The sequence below is a fragment of the Nicotiana sylvestris genome, chromosome 6 (assembly GCF_000393655.2).
Source record: "Nicotiana sylvestris chromosome 6, ASM39365v2, whole genome shotgun sequence".
In the NCBI taxonomy this organism is placed as follows: domain Eukaryota; kingdom Viridiplantae; phylum Streptophyta; class Magnoliopsida; order Solanales; family Solanaceae; genus Nicotiana; species Nicotiana sylvestris.
The window spans coordinates 97,755,874-97,780,410 of NC_091062.1; the positions used below are offsets into that span (position 1 = coordinate 97,755,874).

General features: G+C 39.2%; 1 protein-coding gene across 1 annotated transcript; it reads left to right on the forward strand.

Moving 5' to 3' along the window:
• The first annotated feature begins 19,948 nt into the window (after nucleotides 1-19,948).
• On the forward strand, nucleotides 19,949-20,944 carry LOC138870994 (uncharacterized). The gene has a single exon (XM_070148840.1). The coding sequence runs from the start codon at nucleotides 19,949-19,951 to the stop codon at nucleotides 20,942-20,944; it is 996 nt and encodes a 331-aa protein (XP_070004941.1).
• Nucleotides 20,945-24,537: the final 3,593 nt, after the last annotated feature.

The window sequence follows — 24,537 nt, forward strand, 5'->3', positions numbered from 1 at the left end:
CCTAACCTAGTACAAGTGCATTTATTATAGAGATATATGGCTGGTACAATCATTTAATTCCACAGTATGGGCTTGAACTAGCCTAATAGACTTGGTCAGCTTTAATCATGTGCCTTGAAAATCTTTCACTTGTTCATCAAAGCCATCGATTTACTCTGCCCTGGGGTCAAGAAAATGGGACCCTTGGGTTTGAACCTCAAACTGGACTCGAGCCTTTTGAAAACAGACTGCGGGATATCATAATAATCATAAAATCGGGCTCTCTGATTTTAGCCGTATACAACCTTCATTGGAAGAAATCTGATATCGTGCCTCTTTTGGTTGTGGTGGTGGTGGAGGAGGGGGGTGGAGGCACATTGTCTAGTTGAATACGGCCTCGGTGATTTTTTTATGGAGCTTGAGGCATTTCATCAAGTTGCTCTTCTTTTATTATTGTGCCGCTCAACAGCAAAGCTTGATGAAACCCCCTCGGAGGAGACAAGGACTATACATCCGGATCAAGTGGTTGATGGTGAAGGGAACCTCCTTTATCATGTTAGATTAATTGTTGATCATATAAATAATGTGTCAGAACGAAGGATGAATTTGGCCTAGAGTAACCTGATAACATCGGTAGAAGTCGAGGATCACGGAGTCGATCGGGGGCGAGAATAGCCCCACCGGCCCCAAGGTAAATGGATAGGTGTATACACTTAGAAAGTTGGTTTTATGAGCCGTAATATCTTCCTCCCGAGCAGGAATATCCACAAGCACGGTATCCCCCCAGCGATAATCAGTACTCACTCTCCCGACGTCTGTTATCGAGCTGATATATCGAGTTACAGGCTCGCGGCGCTCTGGCTTAGAGGAAGGTCTCTCAACCTTGAAATTGTTGGTCATCCCAAAGGATCCTGGGACACATTCCTCAACATGAGGAGGCGTAGCCACCTCTCCGTGAGATAGAAGCAAAGAGGATGAGCCCGCAACCTCCAGGGAAGTAGAAGTGGAAATTTTTGCCATCTTTAGAAGATTCTGAAGGAAGAAAAAGAGTTGTGTTCCTGAAAGAGAACAAGAGAAAAGGAAGAACGAACCTTATCAGGAGTTTGGGCATGCAATGGGGTACATAAAGAAATAAGGGGAGTATTTATAAAAGCACTGTGTGCACAATGAAGGTAGCCAAAAGGCAGCCAACTGCCGCAGTCAATGCGGAAACCTGCAGGAGCAGCGTGTGTGTTGCATCTTTGTACCTCATAGCCATCGTCGATTGCAAGATCATCGAAGGAAGAAGAAAGAAGAAATTCAGGGTCGTTTCTTATCGCTTTCACTAAGAAATGGGAAGGCTATCTGTATGCGGTAAAACCGGGGCCCGATTTCCTCTTCATTAGGTCGCCTTGCGGCTATACTCCTCGAGGCTCGAAGCCAAGGTCTGGACCCACCCACGGGAATCATCGGGTACCGGTCCCGAGGGGCATTGCGTACTAACGGCTATAGTATGAGACAGAGGAATTCCCATGGCCTACGGCTAAATCTAACAAAACTGACCTACCCGGAGCTTATATCAAGGTATCACGTCTAGCCGTCCCATCTCCCTACCTTTAAGTCTAATGCATTTTGTACTATAACAGGACTCCCCTCCTATATAAAAGGATCCTTATCACTTTGTAACCATCGGCTGTTGTTGCGCCAACCACTCTACACATAATCAATAACAATTTTCTCTCTTCTCTCTAGCTCATATGCTCGAGACTACCTCTTCCATTTATTGCCTTCATACTTGTTCTTCATTTATTGCTTGATATTGGCCATAAAGAGCCTTCTTTAATTATATCCTAACTGTTATTCCCTTACCAGTTACCCCCGATATCTCGAGCTCGAACCCCGTCATCGACCTCGAGGCCTTTCATCGGCCAGTCCAAGGCCTAGATAGCAAGCCCCTCGGTTTGATTATAACTCTGTTTTAATTCATATTTTGTCATTAAACTTCACATATCTAGCATCAACTGCCCTAATAACTAGCATAAAAATAGATCACATATTTTTAGAGTCCCATCAATAAATTTAATTGTTGTTACTATTTTCACGGTAAACAAAACTAGTCAAAACCTTAACTAGCTCAATTTCTTATTAGCTATGTTTTCCTAGATTGGGTTCCTATTTCTCAAGTAAGAACTAAGTCAAATAGGCATGAATCAATGTTTGCAACCATTATTCTAGATATAATGCATAAACAAGGCTAAATAATAAACAATCAATCATAAACAAGCATTAGTTTTAACAACCCGTAAGTTTTACTCACTAGGGTTGGATCACAATCCTAGATAAAATCTAGCTACTGATACTAATTGACATAGAAGAATAATGAGAAGAAGTAATTGATGATAAAAAACTAGTATTAAAGTGTATATTAATGGGTCTTCTCTAATTGTTTCTCCAAATATCCCAAAATAGCTAAACATAACCGCTAGTTTCTGCTACAGTACAAAACTTGCCCTAAAAAGTGTTTCCCGCCTATTTATAGTGTCCAGAAATTCACTTACAAAATGCCCTTCGGGGGCTTCTACAATAGCGCAATTCCATGTGCGGACCACACTCTTCTTCTACTCTTGCATGAGGAGGAAATCTGTGGCCGTGTAATTATCTCTGTGGCTACACGTCAGGTTATGTGGCCGCACAATTTGGTTGCGAACCGCATTTTCAAAAGGCTTCACACTTAATCTCTTGCATCTTCTCTTAACTTTGTCAAACATTGTTAGTGCGACTATCTTTTGCAGCTGCACAATTTGATGTGCAAACCGCGCTTCTTGAAAACTCCTCCAAGGGTTCAGGGCTTCATCTGCGGCCGCGCTTCTATTTGTGCGGTCCGCATGATCATCTGCGGCCACATAATTGCTTCTGTGGATCGTACTTCTGCTTGCACTTCTTCTTTTTGCCTTGTTGAGCTGGAATACTCCTTTTTGAGTTATATTTCTTCGTTAAGCTCCAATCCTCAAACATTTCTGCAATTCATATAATTTCGTTAGATTTGGAGAAAAAATCACTACTTTCGGACTAAATCTAAAGCAAGAAGATACTAATAAGTGGTTAAAATTCACACTTATATTTGTCCTAAATCCAAATTTTAATAAGAGGCCTTATACTTCTTTTTGTTAGAAAGCACATATAATATTCTTAAATGACATAAAGCCTTTAGTTTCACATAGTATTACTATTTATATTACTAAGGGAAATTTAAATAACTAAGATATTAGGCATGTACTTATAATATATTACCTTTGATATAGTTGTATAAAACTAGTATCTAGCCTATTGTTGATATCCAACTTTTTCCTATGTATTTTTATACCCAAAACACTTCCAAAATAACACATATGTGCATATATAAGCACACCAAAAGATTTTGGCATTTTAATGATTTTTAAACCAATTTATGACCTATTTTTACACCATAAAATCCAATAATTATTCCCAAAGCTTGCCATTTTGGAATAATAATTTATTTTATTCTTATATTTACACCAATATATATTTAGCATGAGTTTTGCACATTTTTACAAATTCGTTTGGTATTTTTTAAGCCAAATTGCATATAATTGCAATACTAGCCTCTTTAAGATTTAATAGCATTTTATAATTACAAAATTGATCCCAATATTTTTGAATTAATATTTATACATTATTAGTTGACTAAGTGCCTTTAATTTACTTTTAAAACATTTTTTACTATTTTTATAAAATAATAAAAGGAAAAATTGGCTATTTCAATCGTAACCTCAATTCATTTCAATTATAACCCAAATTCCATTTCAATTTCATCCTGAAATCGACCCAATTTCGAACTCAATTGGACCAGCCCAATTCATTCAAACCCAGCCCCTTGATCCATTTAATTGAACTCACCCGGAAATCCTTTTAATCCAGGCCGTTGATCATTTTGATCAACAGCCACAAACGACCCTTTCCTTTTTTATTCCACCAACCCCCCAACCCTAACCCTCATTTCTCTTAGACAGCCGCCTCTGAACCCTCTTCTCTCTCAAAACGCTCTCAAGCACCCGAAACCCTAATCGCCTCCCTCGTCTTCTCCGACCATTACCTCGCCGGAGTCCATGGCTTTTCAGGCCATGGACGACCTGTGCTCACCTTCTTTTACTCCTAAGCCATGGGTGTTCGAGATTTCGAGGTTTGACCTCAACGGCGTTCGTTCAGATCTTCTCAGATATGTGGTTCTATGGCCTCTCCGGCCTCGCTCCGACGTATTCGAGCTTTAGAAGCCTAGCCATGGCCATCTCTAACTCAAGACCAGACCTCTTCCAAGCCTTCTCATTTCTAGGGTTTCAGAGAAACCCTAAAGCTATTCGAGGTTCCTTCCTCTTTTATTTACTTAGATCTGTGGTGAATCTGTGCTATATTCAATGTTTTAAAGCTTTTCCCCAATTTTCTTTTCAAAATTAGTTCGCTTTCAATTTAGGTTTTTCGAAAAAATCTCAAAATAACTTCTGACTCTTCTTCTTCTTTTCATTGTGTGAATCTGTCTGTACCACGTTCTTATAAGTTTTTTCTTGTGTTCTTATGTTTGCCATACGATGCATGTTCTTCTATTTTTGTGTTTTGTTCTTCCCTCTACTGGGTTCTATAAGCATGCTTTACATGTCTATCTCGTATGTTCCTCTACTGTATTTTTTTTACTGAGCTTTTGATCCTTGCTTACCTTTACTGGACTTTTTTTTGAACCCTAAGCATGTTTCATCTACTATTTTCCTAAACATGTATCGCTTTTTCTTTTCTGAACTTGTTTGAGTGACAAGCTTTGCCTAAATGTATTCCCTGTGTTTCAAACTTGTTGCTCTTTCTATTTTTTTCTCATAAGTCTCTGAAAGAGACTACTGAGCCTATTCTATTTATTGTTTTCTCATCTATGCATCTGATTCGAGTCAGAAACCCTAATATTTGGGGGGTTTTGGCAAGCTTGACTTTGTGTTTGGACTAGGGTTCCATTCAGAACCCTAACTCTCTTTCAGACTCATTCTGAATCTATGAACCTAACCTTCTTGGGTACTCTGATTTCTTACTAGTTTTACAACAACTCTCTCTTGTCTCACATGTCTGTATGCTTTTTGTATATGACAAATTCTCTTCTTTCAAAAGACCTTTGGCCATCTTGTGATTGATTCCGAGTTCCTTTTTAAAAGGGTTTGATTGTGTGTTATTGATCTTCTTTAAATTAAACTCTTCTCACCTTTTTCTGGTTGGATTCATTCACACTAAGATTCGAATCCTGATTTTACTGGCTGGTTGATTGATTGTCTTTCCTTGTTTGACCTAAACCGTGTACTACTAAACTGTTTCCTTAAATAGGTTTCTGTGTATTTTCCCTTGTTATACTGCCTTAGAAAAGGTTGTTTAAAACAAATCCTTTCCTTATTTATTTTGCCCGTTTGAATCAAATCCCTTAACCAAAGGGAAACAGCTTGTGATTGATTTCAAAACTATTCTCTTACCTTTTGTTTTACTCACCTTCTACACTATAAAAGGGACTACTCTTTTGCACTAAAAAAAGGGGGTTTTGACCCATGCTTTCACAGACTTTTCTGCACAAAAACACAGGCTTTGTTCTGCTGAACTTAAGTCTTCTCCTGCTGTGTTTGCTTGCCGTGATTGCTCTGTTGTTCTGCTTGTTCTTACTTTGCAACTGGTACGTTACTCTTAGTTGAATAATGCTTCTTTATTATGTGTTTACTTCCTAGTCTGTTATGTTCTTCTTTACTATGTTTCTGCAACTCTGTTGTGCTTTTTTTATGGGAACTCCCTTTCCCTTTTCCCCTTTGTATGTGAGTATAGTTCTAGCCATAACAACACTTTGATATTGCTGTCTATGACTCTGAACCGGGTTCTTTGAACCTCCTAACTCAATCAATCCCCACTCCCTTCTCCTCTTTATGTGCTTGAGCCTGGACCTGTGGCTGGTGGTGTCCTAATCACCATCCAGACCTAGGTTTGACCCTCAAGGGTCTGCTCCTAACTTGTTTGACCAAACAAATGGTCAGGGGTGTGCCAGTCTGCAGCTGTGGCTGGGTATGACCACCATTTGTTATGGCTCCCCAATTCCTTTTCACTTTGTACTTACTCCTAGCTCTAAGTTCTGCCCTCTCTTGCAAGCCATGCTTTGGGACCCTTGAGCTCCCACTGAACTTGGATGCCTGAGGGCTGGCTATTCCGCATAGCACTATTCTAATTCTAAATGGTATCCTGAGTGTAAGTAATGCCGGGAATCCTTGAGATTCCTTGGAACTTTGAAACACTTTGGATAAAGAGAAGGATTTGGAAATTCGAAATTGATTAATCACATGTTATTGGACATTAAGATTGAATTAGGCTGCTCGGATCTAGCTGTTAGTTTTTAATATATTTATTTTCTTTCTTTTGGTCTGTAATAATTTGTATAAAGGATTTGGGGAATATAGTAAAAGGGTGTGGGAGAGGTTTTACATTCTTGCATCAGTAGGGGTAGAAACCATGCTTTAGAATTTTAATTTTTTAGAAATCCTGCCTATAGGGTTGTTCAATGTTTCTGGTTCCACATCACTTAGAGACCATGCCTATAGGGTCAACGCTTTATTGTTTTACAAATCACATAGAAATCATGCCTATAGGACTTAACGTTCATGTAATCAATGCATATAGAGATCATGACTATAAGGAATGCATATGCATTAGGCAAACTGTAGGGTTAATTAACACAATTATCTTTTACAAGTTCAATAACAGGTTTTAAAAATCAAAGTAGATATCATGCCTATAGGATTTGCATCAAACTCGTCTGATTCGCTTAAAGTAATAAAGATCTATTAACTTTTCCTTAACGTCTTAGTACAACAACGATTTCAGAAGTCTTAATTCTTTGGCAAAACTCTCTTGACTCAGTATGCTTTTGAATCCCTCAAATCGGCATCTTTTCTGAAACTGTTTCTTTCTAAACATTCTGCTTAAACGTTTGACTCAGACCCTGAAATTGTCTTTCAAAACAGTTGCCACTTACCCTTTCCTTGGATATTTCTATCTCTAAAACTCTTTCACAACCATTTCTGTGTTTTATTTTTACTGCAGTCTATACTTTCTTTTCAAAACTCCTCTGCATTAGACTACTTTTCCTGAAACCAGTACCTTTTAAATCACTCGCTTGAAATACCTTAATTTCTGACAATTGGATCCAAGTTTCCTAACGCAGACTTTCTATCTAAACATATGGGTTGAACCAGTCCGTTCGCTGTTTAAGTTTAATTTAAAGACCAAATCAGTATGTGTCATGACATGCTAAACTAAGTGTTTGTTTGATTAAGGGGTTTACTTGAGCCTTACCTATTTGTTTTGTTCATCCTTATATTTGTCACTTATTTTGCATGTCGCAATTAGAATTTTAAACTTTGAACTCCATATATGCCTATATCCCTTTCCTTCCCCTTTAAGATTAGAAGTCCTGATACCCCGGGACTGATAGGTTGGGACGGGTACTAGCATGCAATAAGTAAACGAGACTGATCGCGTTTAAATACCATAACAGGGTGGGAAGGGTAGAATATGGATATGATGACCGATGCGCTAATATCACGTGCGACCCCTCTTCTGAGGAGTGATCGCTGGGTATTGCATTGAAGTGATCCATATTAATTATAAACTTAAGACTCCCCTCCCTTTATTTGCTTTCATCTCTTCTTGTAAAACTGTTCGAATCTCTTTTTCATAAATTTCTGCCCTCTCTACTTACTTTTGAAAATTTTCAACTTGGTCGCAATGTTATGTGCGAATCCTTATTTGAGCCTTGATTGTTTACTTGTAAAGTCGCAATTGCAACATGGCCGGGAACCACACTAGTGGATCTTGAGGGGTTCCTAACACCTTCCGCTCGGGATAATTTCTAGCCCTTACCCTAATCTCTGGTCCCTTCATCTCAAACCCTTCTTAAAGTGTCCTAATGCACTATAATCATTAGGTGGCGACTCTTCAACTTCTAAACCCAATTCTCGAAAGGGAATAGAGTTGTCCTCCCAATGTCGTATACCCGATTTATGACCTCACGGTTAGAGAAAAAGGGGGCGTTGACAGCATGGCGACTCTGCTGGGGACTTTCTTTAGGCTTTTACCATTGCATGTTGTTTGTGACTTTATTATCTCATTAATTGCTTTATTTACTATCTTTTATTCTTTCACTACGAAACTGACTTGGCTCTTCATGTATTTTCTTTCCTTTAGCTGCTTTCCTTTACTACTTTATTTCAATGTTGTTGTAATTACTGCAATTATTGTAATCATTTATCTTATGAACGTGAAAATACATGTCAATTTGTTTCATTCTTGTAAACTGCATCTTCAACATCATATTCCACCCGTGCCAAACAAACACCATAGCAACGCTTATAATGAGTGGTTGCACTCTTCCAATATTATCACCCTTTAAATTAGGCAAAGGCGTATTTGCGGTAAAACCGGTCGATCAGCGGTGCAGTTGACGGTTCTGTGCCTTTCCCTCTTGAGTTGTCCGCTCAAGGGTACCTGTCTAAAACCCAAATAGAAACCTTACTCTGTCAAATTGTGCATGCATCATGGTCAAACATAGCCGAATAAGTCATGTTGTCCACATAATGACTCATTAAGATAGCCTTGTCCAAAGTCCATCGGGTTTCCCTGAAACCCAAACGGACACCTACAGGTTCTGTGCATTTATTTGGAGAACTAAATGATTTTTATGCTGATTATTGGTATTAAATAGTCGAGTCCGGTGGGGGTGAGGTCTTAACCCTTTTGTTTTGCAGAAAATGAATGACAAAGTTCCTGACTTCGGTATGGTAAACGTACCTTCACTCTTGCAGACTTGGTGGAGAAACCTTCCATCGAGCAACCAAATCAACGAATGGAAAGAGAGAGTCACCAAGGCTAGTGAGAAGCTAGAATACCTGGAGTACAGCTTGCTGGAATTGGAAGGGAAAGTGAGGAAAAGAGTCATCGACTGTCAAAATGTTGAGGAAGGCAAAGGAGAACGTCTGGCGATAGCATTTTTACTGGAAAATCTGTGCGAGCTGGAGGACTTGATCAACGAGAACATTCAACCTGAAGAAGGTCCTTCTGGGACCAAGTAGTTAGGAGTCTTTCTTTTCGCTTTTAATGTAATAAGGCCAATAGCCATTAGTGACATTTTTACTTTCCGCTATTTTAGTGTCGTTTTGGGATTCGTTTTATTTTTATCAATAAAATGAGGCTCTTAGCATTATAAGTTCTCCAAGATAATTTGTCGCTAGGCCTACCTCAAGCACAACGAGGCACCCAAATTAGGATGTGATTTATATTCTTGCACAATGTGTTTAAATATTGCAACAATTTTCTTCTCATAAACTGCACTAACTTGTTACCTTTTTGTTTTTCTTTATTTTTATTCCCCTCCCCAAAGGTTAGTTCGTGCATTCTGGAACCATCATCATACAGTAATAGATCCAATGCTCAGTCAGTAATTGGTCAATCAGAACCACCAGGGCCCGGAAAGCTTCGGGGTAGCAAGGCTAAACAAAAGCACCATGCATCACATTTGTACTTTTTACTAGCTGATTTTATTTCCGCATTGTCTTTAATTTTGAAAAAAGCTCTGATATTCAAAACAATTATGAATCTAATGGAAGTATTTCAGTTTATTATATATCTCGCTCTTATTATTTCCCTATCATTCACTTTGTTTTACACAGCATTACTATTACTTGCCTTGATGATGAACCAACGATTGTGACTTGCAACGAGACAACGCAACAAACGGATACGGACTCAGAAGAGGATGATATACCAGAAGAGGTCTTTAGAGGAGTTGAGAATTTTGAAAATAGGCCTAAGTCTAACTTGGAAGAAACTGAGGTCGTTAATCTGGGAGATGCAGAGAATGTCAAAGAAACGCGCATCAGTGTTCACCTGTCACCATCAGAAAAGAAAGAGCACAAGGAGTTCCTAAAGCAATATGAAGACATATTCGCCTGGTCATATGATGATATGACTGGTCTCAGCACATCCATTGTAGCTCACAAACTGCCAACAGATCCAACATGCCCACCGGTAAAGCAGAAACTCAGGAAATTCAAACCCGACATGAGTTTAAAAATCAAAGAAGAGGTTACCAAGCAAGTCAAAGACAAGGTTCTCAGGGTAGTAGAGTATCCGACATGGTTAGCCAACATCGTGCTAGTGCCAAAAAAGGATGGGAAAGTTAGAGTTTGTGTTGGCTACCGGTATTTTAATCGGGCCAGCCCCAAAGACGACTTCCCCTTGCCTAACATACACATTCTTATCAACAATTGCGCCAAGCATGAGTTGCAGTCTTTTGTTTATTGTTTCGCTGGGTATCATCAGATATGGATGGATGAGGAAGATGTAGAGAAAACGGCTTTCATCACGCCGTGGGGAATGTACTGTTACAAGATGATGTCATTCGGTTTGAAGAACGCTGGTGCCACCTACATGAGAGCCATGACTACCATCTTTCATAACATAATACACAAGAAGATCAAGGTATATGTGGATGACGTCATCATCAAATCCAAGAAAGCCAGGGATCACATGGCAGATCTAAGAAAGTTCTTTAACAGACTGAGGAGGTACAATCTGAAACTGAATCCTGCCAAGTGTGCATTCGGGGTTCCTGCTGGAAAATTATTGAGTTTCATCGTGAGCCGTCGAGGAATAGAATTGGATCCATCAAAGGTCAAAGCTATCCAAGAATTGCCACTGCCAAAGAACAAGAAGGACGTGATGAGTTTCCTGGGAAGACTCAACTATATCAGCCGGTTCATAGCTCAATCCACGGTCATTTGTGAACCTATCTTCCAAATGTTGAAGAAGGACGCTGCTACCAAATGGACTGATGATTGTCAGAAATCTTTTGATATAATCAAGGAATACCTATCAATGTCGTCGGTCTTGGTTTCGCCTGAGACAGGAAGACCCTTATTGCTTTACCTTGCGGTATCGGATAGAGCATTCGGTTGTGTTTTAGGACAACATGATGAAACAGGGAGAAGGGAGCAAGCCATTTACTATCTCAGTAAGAAGTTCACACTGTATGAGGCCCAGTATTCTCTTTTAAAACGCACTTGTTGTGCTCTGACTTGGGTCACGCAGAAGTTGAGGCATTACTTCTGTGCTTACACTGCTTATCTCATATCCAGAATGGACCCTCTGAAGTATATCTTCCAGATGCCCATGCCTGCTGGCAAGCTCGCCAAGTGGTAGATCGTGCTAAGTGAATTCGACATTGTTTACGTGACCCAGAAAGTGATCAAAGGGCAAGCCTTGGTGGACCATCTCGCCGAGAATCCCGTAGACGGAGAATACGAGCCCCTAAAAACATATTTTCCCGATGAAGAGGTATCTTTCATAGGAGAAGATATTGCAGAATCCTATGCTGGTTGGAGGTTGTTTTTCGACGGAGCTGCAAATTTCAAATGAGTTGGCATAGGAGCAGTCTTAGTATCAGAAACCGGCCAGCACTACCCGGTATCCGCCAAGCTCAGATTCCCATGCACCAACAATATGGCCTAGTACGAAGCCTGCATCTTAGGGCTCAAATTGGCCATCGATATGAACATTCAGGAGTTACTGGTTATCGGAGACCCAGACTTGCTCATACATCAGGTTGGAGGAGAGTGGGCAACCAAGAACTCTAAGATACTTCCCTATCTGCATCACATACAGGAATTGAGGAAAAGGTTCACACAGATAGAATTTTTGCACGTCCCCCGAGTCCAGAACGAGTTTGCTGATGCATTAGCTACTTTATCGTCCATGATCCAGCATCCAGATACAAATTTCATTAATCCATTCCCAGTAAAGATTCATGATCAGCCATCTTATTGTGCCCACGTTGAGGAAGAAGCGGATGGGAAACCATGGTTCCATGACATTAAGGAGTACTTGACAATAGGGGAATATCCGGGACTTGCCAATACTATTCAGAAGTGCACGCTTCGGAGGTTATCCAACAACTTCTTTCACAGCGGAGGAATCCTGTAAAGGAGGACTCCCGATTTGGTCTTGTTACGGTGTGTCGATGCAAAAGAAGCAACCAAACTATTGGATGAGATGCACGCAGGGACCTGCGGACTGCACATGAATGGTTTTGTTTTAGCAAAGAAGATACTCCAAGCAGGGTATTTTTGGATGACTATGGAAATAGACTGTATCCAGTATTTTCACAAATGCCATCACTGTCAGATACATGCAGATATGATAAAGGCACCTCCAAACGAGCTTACTGCGACAAGCTCACCATGGCCATTCTCCGCTTGGGGAATGGATGTTATCGGACCTATCGAGCCTGTCGCATCAAATGGGTACAGGTTCATCCTAGTGGCAATCGATTATTTTACCAAATGGGTCGAAGCAGCATCATACAAGGCTGTCACTAAGAAGGTTGTGGCGGGTTTTGTTCGCGACCGCATTGTTTGTCAGTTCGGGGTTCCGGAATCAATCATCACCGATAATGGTTCCAATCTCAACAACGACTTGATGAAAGCAATGTGTGAAACTTTCAAGATCAAACACAAGAACTCTATAGCCTACAGGCCTCAGATGAATGGAGTTGTGGAAGCAGCCAACAAGAATATCAAGAAGATACTAAGGAAGATGGTCGAAAGGCACAAACAATGGCATGAGAAGTTAGCATTCGCCTTATTAGGATACCGCACTACAATCCGCACGTTGACCAGAGCAACTCCCTACATGCTGGTTTATGGTACAGAGGCAGTCATCCCCGCCGAGGTAAAAATCCCCTCCTTAAGGATCATACAAGAAGTAGAATTGGATGATGCAGAATGGGTAAAAGGTCGCTACGAGCAGTTAGCCCTTATAGATGGGAATAGGATGAATGCGGTTTGCCACGGTCAGTTATATCAGTACGGAATGTCTAGAGCCTTCAACAAAAGAGTCATGCCGAGGAAGTTTGCACCAGGGCAGCTGGTGTTGAAGAAAATATTTCCACATCAAGATGAAGCCAAGGGGAAATTCTCTCCCAACTGGCAGGGTCCGTACATGGTTCACCGGGTTCTAACCGGAGGAGCCCTTATTCTTGCGGAAATGGATGGAGAAGTCTGGCCGAAGCCAATCAACTCAGACGCAGTGAACCGATATTATATTTGATCGCATGTTCCTTCATGATGTGATTTGAACTACGCCTGACCTGATTCCCATTTAAGAGGGGATACGTAGGCAGCCCTATGGGTTCGTTCACATTTTAATAAAAATTCCATTTTCCCCGCTATTGGAACTGGGGCAGAATTTTGAGGAGGACCCTCAAAATTCTGAAGTCAGTTCTTCAGTCTCTTCATCGCCAGAAGCGCCAGCCCAGCAAACTGGGGCAGAATTTTGAGGAGAACCCTCAAAATTCCAAAGATGTTTTCTAGTCATTTAGCACAGCCGTCAGAAACGTCCGCTCAGCAAACTGGGGCAGAATTTTGAGGAGGACCCTCAAAATTCCGGAGAAAAGAGGTTGTAATGTCCTGAACCACGTCGCAGTTGTTGGTTCATCTAAAGAAAACTATTTCCGATTATATACGTTATATTTACTAAATCATGCATAACTATTATCCGAATTGCTGTTGTTTAGCGACGTTACCCCAATGACACACAACATCAAGAGCTCGGGGAAGACGAACTAACCTTTCCCCTCACAGAACTCACTATTTTCTTTGGATGTAGGCACTCGACTTGCAATATCGTCAGATATATTTATGTACACATACTTTCCCAAGAATGCAACTTCTCAGAATCATCACTTGTCCGCAATTGTTATCCGTACCCAATCTCCCCAGCAGTCATATTGTCGTAATCAGCTATCAGCTAAGAGATCTTACTACTGATCATCCTTTTATATTCTTGCACTGCATAAGGCTACTTTTCTGCCTTCCAAGACTAAGCTCTGTCTCCATCCGCATTTCATCCATTATGCATAAGGCTACTTTTCTGCCTTCCGAGGTTAAGCTCTACCTCCACCTGCATTTTGCATAAGGCTACCTATCTTCCTTCCGAGGTTAAACTCTACCTCCATCCTGCATAAGGCTACTTATCTGCCTTTCGAGACTAAGCATTGTCTCCACCTGCATTTTGCATAAGGCTACCTATCTGCCTTCTGAGGTTAAACTCTACCTCCATCCTGCATAAGGCTACTTATCTGCCTTTCGAGACTAAGCACTGTCTCCATCTACATTTTGCATAAGGCTACCTATCTGCCTTCCGAGGTTAAACTCTACCTCCATCCTGCATAAGGCTACTTATCTGCCTTTCGAGACTAAGCACTGTCTCCATCTACATTTTGCATAAGGCTACCTATCTGCCTTCCGAGGTTAAACTCTACCTCCATCCTGCATAAGGCTACTTATTTGCCTTTCGAGACTAAGCACTGTCTCTATCTACATTTTGCATAAGGCTACCTATCTGCCTTCCGAGGTTAAGCTCTACCTCCATCATGCATAAGGCTACATATCTGCCTTTCGAGACTAACCTCTGTCTCCATCCTGCATGGCTGAAATATTGCCACTTTATTTTGAATGGTGCAATATCACCATCTGCATTTAAATTTTCGCTCTGGCTGAAAGACCGCCACCCTTTGCTTTCATTTGGCTGAAAGATTACCACCTTTTCATGGGCTGAAAGATTGCCAACTTATTCAAAGGCGTCATAGTTTGGAGGCACCATCTGCATATCCCGAGAACACCATTTCATGGCCTGCGAATTTTTATTTTTTATGCTCTTCACGGCCCAGGACATCATAGTCTGAGGACGTCATCGTAACCGTCCAAAGACAGCATTCATGGTCCAATGGGAACTTGCATCATGTTTAAATTATGCACAATACACGATACATTGCTCACTTGCAGGTACACCGGCTAGCAAACGGCCATCTCAGCAGGAGCGATCCCGCTCCGGTTCTCCACAGTCTGTCCGACTCCAAATCTAATCATCACGTCCGTTCTTTTCGAACCCCCATTCGACACACTCCGTCAATGGTTCCTGAACTACATATGGACTGATTCCGATAAAACTAGGGATATGTAGGCGGCTCCGAATCCAGATCTTGGTCAAAACGCTTTTCAATCGCCGATCCGGTCAAAATTGGCCATCCTGTCTTTACCCGACAACTCTTTCATCCTCCTCGGGTAAAGAGGGGCAGCTGTTGATATCCAATTTTTCCCTATGTATTTTTATACCCAAAACACTTCCAAAATAACACATATGTGCATATATAAGCACACCAAAAGATTTTGGCATTTTAATGATTTTTAAACCAATTTATGGCCTATTTTTACACCATAAAATCCAATAATTATTCCCAAAGATTTCCATTTTGGAGAATAATTTATTTTATTCTCATATTTACACCAAAATATATTCAGCATTATTTTTGAACATTTTTACAAATTCGTTTGGTATTTTTTAAGCCAAATTGCATATAATTGCAATACTAGCCTCTTTAAGATTTAATAGCATTTTATAATTACAAAATTGATACCAATATTTTTGAATTAATATTTATATATTATTAGTTTACTCAGTGCCTTTAATTTACTTTTAAAACATTTTTTACTATTTTTATAAAATAATAAAAGGAAAAATTGGCTATATCAATCGTAGCCTCAATTCATTTCAATTATAACCCAAATTCCATTTCAATTTCAGCCTGAAATCGGCCCAATTTCGAACTCAATTGGACCAGCCCAATTCATTCAAACCCAGCCCCTTGATCAACAGCCACAAACGACCCTTTCCTTTTTTATTCCACCAACCCCCCAACCCTAACCCTCATTTCTCTTAGACAACCGCCTCTGAAACCTCTTCTCCCTCAAAACGCTTTCAAGCACCCGAAACCCTAATCGCCTCCCTCATCTTCTCCGACGATTACCTCGCCGGAGTCCATGGCTTTTCAGGCCATGGACGACCTGTGCTCACCTTCCTTCACTCCTAAGCCATGGGTGTTCGAGATTTCGAGGTTTGACCTCAACGGCGTTCGTTCAGATCTTCTCAGATCTGTGGTTATATGGCCTCCCTGGCCTCGCTCTGACATATTCGAGCTTTAGAAGCCTAGCCATGGCCATCTCTGACTCAAGACCAGACCTCTTCCAAGCCTTCTCATTTCTAGGGTTTCAGAGAAACCCTAAAGCTATTCGAGGTTCCTTCCTCTTTTATTTACTTAGATCTGTGGTGAATCCGTGCTATATTCAACGTTTTAAAGCTTTTCCCCAATTTTCTTTTCAAAATTAGTTCGCTTTCAATTTAGGGTTTTCGAAAAAATCTCAAAATAACTTCTGACTCTTCTTCTTCTTTTCTTTGTGTGAATCTGTCTGTACCACGTTCTTATGAGTTTTCTCTTGTGTTGTTATGTTTGCCATACGATGCATGTTCTTCTATTTTTGTGTTCTGTTCTTCCCTCTACTGGGTTCTATAAGCATGCTTTACATGTCTATCTCGTATGTTCCTCTACTGTATTTTTTTTACTGAGCTTTTGATCCTTGCTTACCTTTACTGGACTTTGTTTGAACCCCAAGCATGTTTCATCTACTATTTTCCTAAACCTGTATTGCTTTTTCTTTTCTGAACTTGTTTGAGTGACAAGCTTTGCCTAAATGTATTCTCTGTGTTTCAAACTTGTTGCTCTCTCTGTTTTTTCTCATAAGTCTCTGAAAGAGACTACTGAGCCTGTTCTATTTGTTGTTTTCTCATCTATGCATCTGATTCGAGTCAGAAACCCTAGTATTTGGGGGTTTTTGGCAAGCATGACTTTGTGTTTGGACTAGGGTTCCATTCAGAACCCTGGCTCTCTTTCAGACTCATTCTGAGTCTATGAACCTAACCTTCTTGGGTACTCTGATTTCTTGCTAGTTTTACAACAACTCTCTCTTGTCTCACATGTCTGTATGCTTTTTATATATGACAAATTCTCTTCTTTCAAAAGACCTTTGGCTAGCTTGTGATTGATTCCGAGTTCCTTTTTAAAAGGGTTTGATTGTGTGTTGTTGATCTTCTTTAAATTAAACCCTTCTCACCTTTTTCTGGTTGGATTCATTCACACTAAGATTCGAATCCTGATTTTACTGGTTGGTTGATTGATTGTCTTTTCTTGTTTGACCTAAACCGTGTACTACTAAACTGTTTCCTTAAATAGGTTTCTGTGTATTTGCCCCTGTTATACTGCCTTAAAAAAGGTTGTTTAAAACAAATCCTTTCCTTATTTATTTTGCCCGTTTGAATCAAATCCCTTAACCAAAGGGAAACAGCTTGTGATTGATTTCAAAACTATTCTCTTACCTTTTTTTTACTTACCTTATGCACTATAAAAGGGACTGCTCTTTTGCACTAAAAAAAAGGGTTTTGACCCATACTTTCACAGACTTTTCTGCACAAAAACACAGGCTTTGTTCTGCTGAACTTAAGTCTACTCCTGCTGTGTTTGCTTGCCGTGATTGCTCTGTTGTTCTGCTTGTTCTTACTTTGCAACTGGTACGTTATTCTTAGTTGAATAATGCTTCTTCATTATGTGTTTACTTCCTAGTCTGTTATGTTCTTCTTTATTATGTTTCTGCAACCCTGTTGTGCTTTTCTTATGGGAATTCCCTTTCCCTTTTCCCCTTCGTATGTGAGTATAGTTCTAGCCATAACAACACTTTGATATTGCTGTCTATGACTCTGCACCGTGTTCTTTGAACCTCCTAACTCAATCAATCCCCACTCCCTTCTCCCCTTTATGTGCTTGAGCCTGGACCTGTGGCTGGTGGTGTCCTAATCACCATCCAAACCTATGTTTGACCCTCAAGGGTCTGCTCCTAACTTGTTTGACCAAACAAATGGTCAGGGGTGTACCAGTCTGCACTTGTGGCTGGGTATGACCACCATTTGTTATGGCTCCCCAATTCCTTTTCACTTTGCACTTACTCCTAGCTCTAAGTTCTGCCCTCTCTTGCAAGCCATGCTTTGGGACCCTTGAGCTCCCACTAAACTTGGATGCCTGAGGGCTGGCTATTCCGCACAGCACTATTCTAATTCTTAATGGTATCCTGAGTGTAAGCAATGTCGGGAATCCTTGAGATTCCTTGGAACTTTAAAACACTTTGGATAAAGAGAAGGCTTTGGAAATTCGGAATTGGTTAATCACATGTTATTGGACATTAAGATTGAATTAGGCTGCTCAGATCTAGCTGTTAGTTTTTAATGTATTTATTTTCTTTCTTTTGGTCTGTACTAATTTGTATAAAGGATTTGGGGAATATAGTAAAAGTATGTGGGAGGGGTTTTACATTCTTGCATCAGTAGGGGTAGAAACCATGCTTTAGAATTTTAATTTTTTAGAAATCCTGCCTATAGGGTTTTTCAATGTTTCTGGTTCCACATCACCTAGAGACTATGCTTATAGGGTCAACGCTTCATTGTTTTACAAATCACATAGAAATCATGCCTATAGGACTTAACGTTCATATAATCAATGCATATAGAGATCATGCATATAAGGAATGCATATGCATTAGGCAAACTGTAGGGTTAATTAACACAATCATCTTTTACAAGTTCAATAACAGGTTTTAAAAATCAAAGTAGATATCATGCCTATAGGATTTGCATCAAACTCGTCTGATTCGCTTAAAGTAATAAAGATCTATTAACTGGTCCTTAACGTCTTAATACAACAACGATTTCAGATGTCTTAATTCTTTGACAAAACTCTCTTGACTCAGTATGCTTTTGAATCCCTCAAATCGGCATCTTTTCTAAAATAGTTTCTTTCTAAACATTTTGCTTAAACGTTTTACTCAGACCCTAAAATTGTCTTTCAAAACAGTTGCCACTTACCCTTTCCTTAGATATTTCTATCTCTAAAACTCTTTCACAACCATTTCTGTGTTTTATTTTTACTGCAGTCTATACATTATTTTCAAAATTCCTCTGCATTAGACTACTTTTCCTGAAACCAGTACGTTTTAAATCACTCGCTTGAAATACCTTAATTTCTGACAATTGGATCCAAGTTTCCTAATGAAGACTTTCTATCTAACCATATGAGTTGAACCAGTCCGTTCGCTGTTTAAGTTTAATTTAAAGACCAAATCAGTATGTGTCAAGACATGTTAAACTAAGTGTTTGTTTGATTAAGGGGTTTACTTGAGCCTTACCTATTTGTTTTGTTCATCCTTATATTTGTCACTTGTTTTGTATGTCGCAATTATAATTTTAACCTTTGAACTCCATATATGCCTATATCCCCTTCCTTCTCCTTTAGGATTAGAAGTCCTGATACCCTGGGACTGATAGGTTGGGACGGGTACTAGCATGCAATAAGTAAACGAGACTGATCGCATTTAAATACCTTAACGGGGTGGGAAGGGTATAATATGGATATGATGACCGATGCGCTAATATCACGTGCGACCCCTCTTCTGAGGAGTGATCGCTGGGTATTGCATTGAAGTGATCCATATTAATTATAAACTTAGGACTCCCTCCCTTTATTTGCTTTCATCTCTTCTTGTAAAACTATTCGAATCTCTTTTTCATAAATTTCTGCCCTCTCTACTTACCTTTGAAAATTTTCAACTTGTTCACAATGTTATGTGTGAATCCTTATTTGAGCCTTGATTGTTTACTTGTAAAGTCACAATTGCAACATGGCCAGGAACTACACTAGTGGATCTTGAGGGGCGCCTAACACCTTCCCCTCAGGATAATTTCTAGACCTTACCCTAATCTCTGGTCCCTTCATCTCAAACCTTTCTTAAAGTGTCCTAATGCACTATAATCATTAGGTGACGACTCTTCAACTTCTAAAACCAATTCTCGAAAGGGAATAGAGTTGTCCTCCGAATGTCGTATACCCGATTTCTGACCTCACGGTTAGAGAAAAAGGGGGCGTCAACACCTATCCAAATAAAATTAATTTTTTTTATGATAATGTCTCCATAATATGATACCATGTAGGAAATACCTGGCAAGAATTGGTTTAAACATTTATCCAAATTGCCCTATAGGCAAATGTAAAAAAGAGGAATCCATAACCCATATTTTCTTTAACTGCAAAGCCACTAAACCATTTTGGGACAGTCTTGGGTGGCAAAATTTCTATAAAGCTCAAGATAAACACTGGCTTATTCAACTAAAAGCTTTTGACTACCCAATAAAGAACAATTTTATAAATTGGATTTCTTTCTTTCCATTTGCTATATGGTACATTTGGTTAAATAGGAATAACAACAATCAAAAAAACACTGAAAATCCTATTAATGGTGACCATATTATTGAAAGGGCTACTAAATTCAAACTTCTCACTGAAAAAAGTATAAACACTCCTCAAAAAATTCCCATTAAAATTAGATGGCATAAACCACCAAAAAGATGGTTCAAGCTAAATATAGATGCTAGCTTTAATAGTAATAACCAAAAATATGGCCTGGGAGGTGTATTCAGAAATGCCAATGGAAATTGGGTAGTTGGTTTTGCAAAATCATCTCATGCTAGCGGATCAATACAAGCAGAAATCGAGGCACTCCTAGAGGGACTCAAAACAGCACAAGCATGGGGAATGTTCCCTCTTGAAATATGGACAAACTCCACTGAGGTAATCCAGTCAATCCAACAAGGCAACAGATTATATGATGACATTGTTAATGAATGCAAGTTGTTAATGCATCAGCATAAGGAGATAACCCTCCAGCACGCATTCAGGCAATGGAATAATATAGCTCATCAAATGGAAAAGAAGGTTGCTGATATAACAAAGGAAAAAAAACTTTTTGTTGAACCACCATCTTATGTAAAAAGTCTTGTGGAAAGTAAACTAGAAGAACACTATGTTTTTGTGAAATTTTTATCTTATGATGATGGCAATACCCTAGCAAGCTTAGGCAATCAAAGTGTCCTTAGTGACACCAAGTATGAAAGTCATGTACTAAACGATACTTAGTTATTAATATATATATTTCATGTTTGCTCAAAAAAAAGACATTCTTTCTTTCGTTTCTTTTTACACAAATTTTATACTTTTAAATTCTTTCTGTAAACTTTAGTATTGTGTAAATTGTTTACCATAAAAATGGTAATAACAATTAAATTTGATTATACGACTCTAAAGAAATGTGGTTTATTTTTATGCTAGTTGTTAAGTAGTTGATGATATGTATGTGAGACTTAAGAATGAAATAAGAGTTAAAGATAGGGGGATAATCGAACTAATAGGTCAATAATCGGGGTCTCGAGCTTGTCGATTTAGGGGCCTTGAGGTCGATTCCGAAACTCGACTAGGAGCTACCGAGGGGGGTCGAAGTATGACTAACAGTTATAGATAAATCAACGAAGTTTCTTTATGGCCAATGATAAGCAATAAATGATTAACAACAATGAAGATAATAAATGTAAGCAATAATATCAAGAGAATATGTTAGAAAGCAAAGACAATGTTCTTGTATATTTCGTGTGGAGCAACTGAAGCAACAGGAGGTTACAAAAAGACAAGGATCCCCTTTATATAGGAGGGAAATCCCAACATAGTACAAAATACATTAATGACAAAGAAGTGGAGATCAAACAGTAGATGACACCCTGATGCGGGTTTAGAGTAGCTCACTAGGCCCTGTCAGTCCTAGCCACGAGCCTTGGGAACTCCCCATTTCTACCGTGGCCGCGGTCAACGTTGTCCCAAGATCGGGCATCGACAAACCTCGAGGGAGGAAACTCGACCATAACCTTGTAGCCTCGACACCTCGAGATGGTCTTCTGAGGCGCCTCGATGACGAGAAATTGGACCCTCCGATTTCACCATATACATAAATTAAAATAAAATTGTAAAATTCACTATAAAAATTAGGGTCTCAAAATTTTGAGGGCTCAAATCATGGTGTTACTAGCCTCCCCCTTGATATATCTGTCCACTCGTGATGTTCTCTATCAAATTTTATAGAGTCTATTAAGAGAAGACAACAATGACAAAGAATATTATAGGTAATGAATGTGTCCTTCAGTTACCAAATGTGAATAAAGCTGGTTGAATATAATATTTGTGGGGCACTGCTCTCAGTGGAACAAGTGACCTAAAACCATAATATATTAAATGACGCTTAAACTTATTTCAGAAAATTTATATAATAATGAGATATAAAAAAAGCCTACATGGTTTTTGTCACTGCCCAAATTTCCCTCCGTTGGGTATCGTGATGGCACCTAGTCTTAGGGACTAGGTAAGCCTAACATTTAACTGAAATAACAACAATATATAATCAACATCTAACAATTTCAAATTTGAAGTCTCTATACAAATTTACAATCCCAAAACTGGTAGTACAAGTCATAAGCTCTACAAAGTTTGCTAGAACTTCTAAATACAACTATTTTGAAATAAGAAAAACAGTCTAATACAAAATCAGAAGGTGACTCTGAAGACTGCGAACGCAACAACAGGTTTACCTTGAGTCTCCACAGCATGATCCGTACATCCAGCTAACGATTGACTAACTCTGAAATACCTGGATCTGCACAAATATTGTGTAGAAGCGTAGTATGAGTACACAATAGCGGTACCCAATAAATATCAAGACTAACCTCAGTGGATTAGTGACGAGGAGCAGTCAAGACACCTACTAGACTAAATATCCTGGACAAAATATAAGTGTAGTACTAACAGAATATGATATCTCTAAGAAACTATGCATAATGACGACGCTAATATAATACTTGAAATGACAAGTAGAAATAACAACAAGCAGTGGAACCCAACAAGTAATAACACGGTAAAGTAAGCTGAACACAGTCTAAATCCGGTGATCACAATTAAAAGAAGAACAGGTAGCAACTAGATGAGGGTAACCACTTTTATATCAGGTTTTATCCAATAATCATCACGAGGTACCAAACCTTAGAATAGCCACAAGTCATGGGTCATACTTTATGAACCATAAACACTTGGCCTCTTGAGCCCTCACCACACGAACGACGCTCGTGCCAATAAGACCATTCTGACATAGAAGGAAAGTGAGCAAGGGTGTGCATCAATACTCAACAATATCAGGACTCATCCTCTTAAGCCGATAGGGGTGATTAACTACATGTATGCTTGTGCAAGTGTTCTAACATAGTTCATACCAGCTAACAAGTATAGAGAAAATGTACAACACGTAAGAATGTTTTTCCCACAATGTTTCACCAGATAAAAATCACATAGGTAGGTATGCCAATACACAAATATCAACAACAAGAATGCCCCCAAGCCATCACAAGTCATCACAAATCAATCTTTGCCATAGCCCACCTTGTCTCGCTACGTGCGCAATAATAAAGTAAATGCACGCCTTGTCTCGCCAAACGTGCATAATAATATTCCACCTTGTCTTGCCATATGCGCAACCCACATATATATAGACCGCCTTGTCACGCCGTATGTGCATATATCAAAAGTAATAATAGCACGGCAGAAACATCATGCAACACAACCACAACTGCACGGTAGAAACCTCGTCCATCAAAATAACAACCGCATGGCAGAAACCTCGTGTATCACAATAACAAGTACAACAACAACAATAATGAAAATAACACAAGAGTATGGCAAGTAAATCAAATCAAGAGCTTTTGATCACAACAAAATGGCAGAACTAATTCGCAAAGAATAAACACAATAGATAATACTGGTCATGATAAGAAAATCTCAACAAAGGAGAAATAATATGTAACAACGATCACACAATGTACACGAATCAAATAATTCCAAATAAGGACAAGTTAACTAAGATATAGGATATCTAAACTTCTTTTAAGGTTGAACAATTATGAAAGAGATACAACAATTCAAATAAGGGTAAATAGCAAAAGGTAATCAAAACCTCAATAAAGGATAAACAATTACAGGAGCGATAATTTTACTTACAATTAAGGAGAAGCGACAAGGAAGAAATATCATGGCAATAGAAGAGGTAACAACTTCAGTTAAGTCACATAAGAGTCAAATAAACAACAAGAGTGGATCATGAAGCAATTAATTCCAATTAAAAACACGTATAGGTAAATAATTGAAATGAGGACTCAATCATAGCAAAACAACTTCATATCTAATGAACATAAAGACCTAAGAGCCCTAAAAGGTCAACTTTCCACAAATAAGCCCGAGCACGTACTCGTCACCTCGCGTACACGGATTTACATGATACAAATAGCATAGAAGACTCAAATCCTAATGGGTAGTTCCCCCAAAGAAGTTAGACAAGATACTTAACTCAAAGAAGATAGACTATTCCTCCAAATTGAACTTCTCGAGTGGAATAACCTCCGAACGGTTCAAATCTAGCCAAAATAACTTCAAAGCATAAATAAAACTCATAAGAAACTATTCTGGATAATAAATTTTTGATTATTAATTAAACTAAAAAGTCAACTCAAAAGTCAACCCTGGGGCCCACACCTCGGAATCTGACCAAAATTACAAAAATCCGAACACCCATTCGATAACGAGTCCAAACATATAAGAAAATCTCAAATTCGACCTCAAATCGCTGTCCAAATCCCCAAAAT